The sequence below is a fragment of the Arachis ipaensis genome, chromosome B06 (assembly GCF_000816755.2).
Source record: "Arachis ipaensis cultivar K30076 chromosome B06, Araip1.1, whole genome shotgun sequence".
NCBI classification, from domain to species: domain Eukaryota; kingdom Viridiplantae; phylum Streptophyta; class Magnoliopsida; order Fabales; family Fabaceae; genus Arachis; species Arachis ipaensis.
In genome coordinates this window covers 15404926-15414107 of record NC_029790.2, presented here as the reverse complement: position 1 = coordinate 15414107, position 9182 = coordinate 15404926, and the positions used below count along the sequence as shown (strand labels likewise).

Genomic DNA, 9182 nt, shown 5'->3' with positions numbered 1-9182 from the left:
TTAAAATAAAGTGACGGTTTTTTATTTTTTAAATAAAAATATAATAATTTAAAAAAAATCTTAACAGAAAAAAATATTTAAAATTACATATGATCACACAAGATATCATACGCAAGACCAAGGGTTTTTTTACCTAAATGCGCATCTAAAAAATATTAATTCTCAAAATGCGCATGGCTGAAAATTTTTCTGTAAATACGCATTGTCATTTTGTGGCCGCTGCCCGTGAAATGGAAATGAACTCCATTTCAACTATGGTGTCCACGAAATGGGCCACCAATGTCATGCCAACCACACACGAAATGGATATTCCATTTCCATGAGGACAGCAACGAAATGGAAGGTGATAACTTCAGTTGTATAAAATTTATAGTACTTGGTTTGATTGATTAGGTGTTTAATAATTTTATACTTAAACATAAATAATTAAGATTAATGTTATAATATTGAGTTAGGATGATGCAATGATTGGTCAAAAACAAGAGTAACATATATATATATATATGCAAAAATAGAATAATTTGAGAATAGATATAATTTCAGATGAAAAAATTAGTAAAAATATTTGATATGTGCTGAATGCTATTTAATGGATTAAAAATTTGATATTAATATAAAGGTATATGAATTAATGAATATGTTTTTAACAATATAGAATTTGATATCAATATTTAATTTTTTTTAGTGTAATTCATAATAACGTATTAATCGCTAGCAACAATTTTTCTTTTCAAATTTTACTTGCACCTTAAATTCTACATCTAATTTTATCATATCCAATTTTATTCGCATAAAAAAATTATTATTTAAAAAAATACAATATTTAATAAATATAATAATATAAAAACTACTTTAAACATTGGTGGCCCATTTCGTGGGCACCATAGTTGAAATGGAGTTCATTTCCATTTCACGGGCAGCGGCCACAAAATGACTATGCGTATTTACAGAAAAATTTTCAGCCATACGCATTTTGAGAATTAATGTTTTTTAAATGCGCATTTAGGTAAAAAAGGCCAAGACCAAGCCTTATTTAACATACTTATTTGATTCAAATGTTAGTATTATTTCTACTTTCCAGTTTTTTCTGAGAATAGAAATAATCAACAAATATTTTTCTTTAAATTTTAGGTTACACTATAAAAAAGAAAAGAAAAATTCTGTTCCACTGTTTGCAGGTTCGAATCCCTTCCTTGTACTCCTTCCCTGCGTTAAGAAAGAAAACCAAAAGGGTTCAAGAATAATGATTTTTCCTTGCTTATGCCTAGCAAACTAGCCAACCCATCAATTTCTTGCGCCAGCCTTGAGTGCGCTAAGCTACTCCACAAAACACACGTGTTGTAAAGAAAGCTGCTCTACGGGAATCTCTGTAAGAGAGAAAGAGCGAGAGGGAAAGCCCTATTCTGCTTCCTACACTCATACCTGCTTCTTGCTTCCTTGCTCGCTCTAATTGGAACAAAATTGGTGAAATTTGCGGCGTGAGAACCCTAATTTCTGAGTATTGAGAGACAGACATGGCTGCGGAGTTAGGGCAGACGGTGGAGCTGTCGACCCTGGAGCTGTCGACCCTGGTTTCCCGAGCTGCCCAAGATTCATACAGCAGCCTGAAAGAACTGGTTGAGAAATGCAGGTCCACTGAATTGTCCGATACAGACAAGAAGATTAGTATCCTCAAGTTCCTCGGCAAGACCCAGCAGCGCATGATTCGCCTCAATGTGCTCTCCAAGTGGTGCCAACAGGTTACCCCGCCAAAAATCAAATCTTGTTATTTTTTCTGGCATAGCACTATTCTTGATTCAATCCATTGGTCTCTACAAATTCCAAAACTTTGTGTATTTGGGAGATACATAATTGATAATAAATAGAATTACGGGGTGGTTTGGGGGCATTGGTTGAGCTGGAACTAAAAGGGGAAAGGAAGTTTTTTCTTTCTTTGTTGGATGGGATGTGCTTAGAGGTTTTTTGCTTTGTAGGTTCATTTGATAAAGCACTGCCAGCCGCTGGCTTCGACTGTTTCAAATCACGATATGTGTTTTACTCAAGCTGCGGATTCTTTGTTTTTTATGCACGAGGGGCTTCAGCAAACCCGTGCTCCGGTTTATGATGTGCCCTCTGCTATTGACATTCTCTTAACGAGGAGTTAACAGCAAAAGCCTGCTTTGAAGAAGCTGGACGCGCTTGTGCGGTCGAAATTGCTAGAAGTTTCTCTTCCGAAGGAAATTTCCGAGATAAAAGTTTCGATGGTACGGCATTGATTAAGTTGGATGGAGAGTTTAAGGTTTTAGTGACTCTTGGTTACAGGGGACACTTGTCCATGTGGAGGATATTACATTTGGAGCTGCTTGTTGGTGAAAAGAATAAACCTATCAAACTAGAATTAATGCGGCGCCATGTTCTCGGGGATGATCTAGAGAGACGAATGGCGGAAGCAGAAAATCCATTTTCAATATTGTACTCGGTTCTTCACAATCTATGTGTTTCACTTGTTATGGATACTGTCATCAGGCAAGTGCAAGCTCTTCGACAGGGAAGATGGAAAGATGCAATTCGATTTGAGCTCATATCCGAGGGTGGAATGGGTCATGCGGCAGGTTCCAGTTCCATGCAGAACCCTGACGGGGAATCTGATTCATCCGGTCCTCGAACTCCTGGTTTAAAAATCATATACTGGCTGGAGTTCGATAAAAATGCTGGCATGTCTGACTCAGGTGCATGCCCATTCATAAAAATTGAACCTGGGTCAGATCTTCAGATAAAGTGCATACACAGCAATTTTGTCATAGATCCACTAACAGGCAAGGAGGCAGAGTTTTTCTTGGACCAGAGTTGTATTGATGTTGAGAGGTTGCTGTTAAGAGCTATTAGCTGCAACCGGTATACTCGTCTACTGGAGATTAAAAGAGAACTGGGAAAAAATAACCAGGTCTGTCGAGCAGCAGATGATGTTGTACTCCAGTCTCACTTGGGTGGACCTGATGTTGAATATAAACAGGTTAGTGTACATTTGTTAGGGAACATTTGGAGTATCAATTTGATATGCTACATCGGGCAAATTTTTTTTTTTTGTTTCTTTTGGGTTTTGGCATATGTGGTTTGATGCTTCTTGTTTGGTATCACCCCAATTTGGGGTTTTTCCTTTGTTAACATTCTTGTAACTTTCGAGAACTATATCGTGAATTATGGATATTTGACTATTTTCGTATTTTGCACCATAAGTACTTCTCAATCATTCTTGCATGGACTATCTGTAGCTAGATTCTGATATCTTCTGTTTGTTATGTATGTATGTGTATGTATGTGTGTGTGTGGAATTTCCGCTGCTTGGTAAATACTTGCTGCTGAACACTTTTGACAATCTGTACGTGAGTTTCTCTCTGATATTCGACTTGAGAGTTCCATACAGAATGCAAAAGGTCATCCTTCAGGTTTTTCATCACTTGTTGATGAAGTGTTTGGCAGCTGTCCTTGCTCGTTTTGTTGTTGAAAATTTACACAATTTTAATGATTTTTATTGTGCCAATAAAATATTGAAATAGCTTAATTAAACTTAACTGCCAAAAGGACTTGATCATGTACGTTGTAGAACCATTCTATATTGATATATTTTAATAAGCCACTTATTTTTTACGTCAATAATGCAGTTCTCTTTTATTTGAAGTTGATATTTGAGATTTATTAGATGATTTAAAAAATTTGACTAAATTATTATCGAATCATTTTCAACTATAAAATTTACATGTTGACAACTCAATGTGAGTTTTTATCATAAATTATAAATATAAAAATAAAAAGCTTTTTCTCGTAAAAAGATTTTTTTATTTATTAATTATATTTGGGTAAAATAAGATAAAAGTATTTTTTTTGTTCATTTTTTATGTGATACTATTTTTTCTTTTAAGAAAAGAAAATTTTTAAAAAAAGATGTAAATTGTAACTTTTCAAAAAAGATATATTTTTTATTTTTTTAATATTTTTATTTTTATTATTAAAAATTTGTCAAATACACTAAAAAAACTATTAAAAAATGATTTTTTATCAATTTAATGATATTGAAACAAGTACATTATATTTGACCATTCTAAATCATAATTATGTCAATCATGATAACATACATCACAATCACATTTATAAATTGCTGCATCTACTCACAGATTTTTTTTTTCTTCATAAATTCGTAGCAATGTGATGTATTTCATCTTTTGGTATAATTTTTTCATAAACTATTTTTTTTTTTACCAAAGATAGAAGACTCTAACTCGCAACGTCTTAATTGATAATGGAAAAACTATGCCATTTGAGTTATTACTCATTGGCTTTCATAAACTATTAGTCTATTACTAATTGCAAGTGGTTTATAATGCATTCTAGTTTTTAAGTAAATTGTGATAAAATTTTATAATCACTTGTAATCGTAAAATCTATTGCACTCTCCAATGATTTACATAAAGCGCTGAGTAAAGAAAGAAGGAGAGCATTGAGTCAGAGCTGATTGAAGGCAAAAGGCACAACTAAGTATTAATAAAACCAAAAAACCAAAACAAAAAAAACATAGGCATAGCACGCCCTCAAAGGTGATGACATAAAAGGGATGAAGAGTGTGTAAGCGAAAGGAACTGCTCTCGCATTTGTTCTTTTTTATAGCTTCCGAAGCTATTTAATGCTGCTGCTGCAATGAATGGAACACAAATTGGAAAAGACAATCCTAATTTCTGAGGATTGAGAGACAGACATGGCTGCAGAGTTAGGGCAGCAAGAAGATCAGTATCCTCAAGTTCTTCAGCAAGACACAGCAGCGCTTGATCCGCCTCAATGTGCTTTTTAAGTGGTGCCAACAGGTTATTCCGCCAAAAACTAATGCACTCTTAACAAAATAGAGAGTGCAGTCAAAGCATATAATACATTACAGTTACAATAATTTTATTATCTTTTATTTCAAATTATTCTTGATGTTAACGTAAATAGTAATAAAATAAAAAATTAAAATAAAATTATATTTATACAATTATAAATATTAACTTTATTTTCTATTTGGTTAAGATTTGATCCATCATAAAATATGACATATATATACATATATATAAATTGGAGTCATACAATATAGATTATTTAACATAACTTACCTTATCATACATATGAGTATATGAAAGATAAATATATAAAATATTTAAAATATAGATTTTGTGAGCTTGACAAACAAATATATTGTGTGAAAAAAATTAATACTAATTTTTTAATTTTTTTATTAGCCTTTTTTTAAAATAGATTAATTAGATATGTAACACACTTAATTGGCTTTATCTTTTTACTAGCAGCTCAACAGACACTATCATTCTACCATTTTTCTATTGAGTTTAAAAAATTATTTTTTTTTAGTTTTAGAATTATAAATTTAATATTAATAATTAAAAAAAAATTATAAACAAATAAAATATTTTAAATTATTTAACATGTAAAATATATAAAATAATTAAATTTAAATTAAAAAATAAGATTAAAAAAATAAGCTGGCAAAACATTAGTGTCAAAATAGTGTTTATTTAATTTGTTTATCTGCGTTTCGAAAACAAACATTGAAATAAACTACCATTTCAATTCTTTTTATTTTTTAAGCCATTTTAATATATGTATTACCATGAAAACTAAATTATCAAACATACTATTAGAAATATTTAAAGTATCAATAGAAAAATATTGTTAAATTAAGTACATAAATAATTAAACATATGTTAAGTTCTAAATATACTTCATAGCTGAATTAATAAATTATTATTTTTATTATTATTATTATAATTGTCAACAATATTAAACATTGTGTATATATATGATGAATTATAAGATAAAGAGGTAAGTTAATTTGTATAAATATATATATATTCTCTTTTAGCTATTACTGTAATACAAGATCCTAAAAATCAGTTTAAATTAGCCGATCGAACCGTAACCAGGTGAAAACAACGAATCGAATAGATACTATAAACGTAAGTTTCAAAAACCACACTCGGATCCGGTCGACTTTTTAAGTCTTTGGTCTAAAGAAGAGAAAATTTAACTAAGCTACCAAAAATCCAAAACACTCAACAGCACCCTCATGCCTCATCTATCTCACCGCCTCATCACTACAAGAAAAAGTAGCAATTGTGACTTGTAACAAAAAAAATTGTTACAAAAAATACAAAAAATCTGAAAAATAACTGTTGCATTATGTCCCGTTACAAAAAAATTTTAAAACAAAAAATAAAATTATTACAATACAAAGTAAAATTTTGTAACAAATTTTTAATACAAAAGCAAAAATGTTACAAAAGCAATAACAAATTTTATCCAATGAGATATTTTTTGTAACAATATAATTTTTTTATCACAATTTTGTTGCAAAATATAACTTGATTTTGTAACATCTTTCATTCCTTTAGTTACAAAAGCACAACATTTATTTTATAACAATTTTTTAATACAAATTACACACATAATTTACCAAATTGTATTTTTTTTAAATTAATTGATATATCACTACAAAAAATTACAAAAATAGCGACCGATTTAGCAACCGATAATCCTTATTCCATTTACATGAGGAGGAAAAAAAACTTATGTACATTCAAAATCAAAAGATGGAAATATATTTAAACAAAGACTCATAATGTCATTGAGTCTACAAATACTATAACAAAAACAAGATTATTGTATTCTACTTTTCATTTTAACCCTTGGGGTTCAATTGGAGGCAAATAAACTCAATTTGAGAACCAAAGTGCAAAGAACAACATCAGCAAAGGCACATTTAGGAGCAAGATCCTGCAGTAGCACGAATAAGCAAAATTTTATAAGAATATGTCAAGTGAAGAGAGCAAACCATAAAATAACTATGCGTGCTGTTTTAGTATCAATACCAAACAATTCCTCTAGCATATTTTCATTTAGCCAAAAATACATTACTTATGCAATGCAAGCATGTTTATAAGTTATAACTTACTATAAAAGTCTAGCATCATTCCCTATAATCTCAAAGGATAGGAGTGGCATATTTAATTCAAGCATATAGATTCACTATGACTTCCACTAACTATAAAAGTCTAGCACCATCCCCCACAATCTCAAAGAATAACTACTATATATACCTAATTCTAAAACATAACTAATTAAAATAATAGCACTTACAAAACAATTTTGTTAAAGATAAAGATAAGTGTTCAAACAACCAACAACAAAATTATTACCAAAGATCAGTTTGGATTAGCATGATGCACTAGAGTTTAGTTATGACAGTTGAATCTGAGCAGTCAGGTACCGACTCAAGTTCAGCTTTCTCTGGATGATCTAACAAAGGGACTAAAGACCTCTGCTCTGACTTGACTGATCAAAACACCAAGCAGAAATAAAACAACCCGCATTTCAAAGTAAATACTAAGATACCAGGCACTTGAACCTTAATAAAAATATAATAATAGTAACAATACTTCATTTGGCTTTAGCTCTTTTGTAACCTATGAATTCAACTAATTAAATTTTCTCTAAGTACTAAAGCTAAATATAACTTGAGCATGCTTCAAAAAGATTGTAGAATAATTCATAGACAAACATGAAAAGATATTCTCAGAACATTATTTTCCTTATGGTAATGATGAAATATCATTGAAATAGACCAATGAGGAGTATTAAGAATAACGAAGAAAATAAATCAATGAATAAACAAATAAACTGGACAGTCTTAGTACTGCGCTGCCAACCGCAATGATGACAGCACTGCGAGAAAAACCTTTGAGTACAATTCAAATTTTGAAAGAAGGACCTATAAAATTTGCAAGTGTTCACTATATTCACTTAAAGAAGAAAAGAAACTATAATTAACATGAAAAAAATAAATTGATAAATTTAATTCAAAGAATAGTGTATTAGCATTTGGTAGACAACTTACACAAAATCTTCTGATTTAGATATCCAATCTTGCAGTGGTCCAGTTAGATGGTAATTAATGTCTTGCATATATGAAATAATGGGACAAGGGTCCTGCAGTAGAAAAACAATTGCACAAAAAACTATAATCAGAGTTAGTTGGACTGGTCACATTTTAGGAAAACAAAACATAATAGGGAGTTAGTTGAAACACTTTCTTCATATTCGTTAAAATTTTCTCATTAACCTTTAAGCTTTCAAACAACTAAACTTAATATTTCCTTATCCTTACCTACAAAAAGAATTCTCAAATAAAGAAGCCCACATCATTATCCTTTTCTAGTTTCACTCCCATTCATTTTGTTCAAATCATTTCAAAAGCTCTAGATTTCAAAATCCTTACCTACAACAGCAATTATGAGTTCAATTATATGAGTTAAAATATAACATAACTCAATGTTAAAACCCCAAATAATAAGGATTAAAATTACCCAAAATTGAGACTCACATACCTCTTTTTCTTTTCTTTCAGCCACATATGGAACTCAGTAGGTTTATATATTACAATAATAACAAGAACAACATTTGTAAGTTTATCCCTAAAATCAATTGATAACACATAATCATGGACAAAATCACAAAAGAACAATACGTTCATAGACAACAAGAATATTAAAGAACAATATTATAGGCATCAATATTCAAATAACCTTTACCATCAGCAGATAAAAAACCAGCAACCAAGGGACGAGCAGCAGAGATGAACCACCGTGGAGGAAGGAGAACGGTCGAGATGAACCAGGGTAGCAGAGACAGAGGACCAGGGACCAGGGTAGCAGAAGCAGAGGAGCAGCACGAGCAGGAACGGCGACGCAGAGAATGCGATGGCAGACGAGCACGAACGGCGATGACGCAGAGAAGCAACACCGTGGATGACGGAGCAGGAACCGACGACGACGTAGAGGAGATGACGAACACGAACGGCGACGCAGAGAATGCGATGGCAGACGAGCACGAACGGCGATGACGCAGAGAAGCAACACCGTGGATGACAGAACAGGAACCGACGACGACGTAGAGGAGATGACGAACACGAACGGCGACGCAGAAGAAGATGGCGCTGGTAGATGCGAGTGCGAAGGAGTGGCAGAGACGAGGCATTGCTGACGGCGCAGCCTCTTCCTCCAGGAGCTCCATTGTTGAGCACTTGAGAAACTGTGGGAGGAGATGAGAGGAGAGCATAGAGAGTGATGAGAGAGTGAGGGTTAGAAACTTAGAATTAGGTTCTT

General features: G+C 32.1%; 1 protein-coding gene and 1 pseudogene across 11 annotated transcripts; one reads left to right on the top strand and one right to left on the bottom strand.

Moving 5' to 3' along the window:
- Positions 1155-3200, top strand: LOC107645812 (annotated as a pseudogene).
- On the bottom strand, positions 6578-9166 carry LOC107645808. Of its 11 annotated transcripts, XR_002348355.1 has the most exons (6): positions 8610-9166; positions 8406-8492; positions 8186-8296; positions 7916-8007; positions 7218-7353; positions 6578-6795 (listed from the first exon to the last, which is right to left on the bottom strand). XR_002348355.1 is itself a non-coding variant. In XM_016349928.2 (3 exons), exons 1-3 carry the CDS (start codon positions 9133-9135, stop codon positions 6735-6737), a joined length of 708 nt encoding a protein of 235 aa, XP_016205414.1. In that variant the 5' UTR covers positions 9136-9166; the 3' UTR covers positions 6578-6734. The 11 variants fall into 11 exon arrangements, 2 of the variants coding, with proteins under 2 accessions (XP_016205414.1, XP_020959756.1); XR_002348353.1 differs by having other exon boundaries at positions 8406-9166; XR_002348354.1 differs by having other exon boundaries at positions 8186-8492.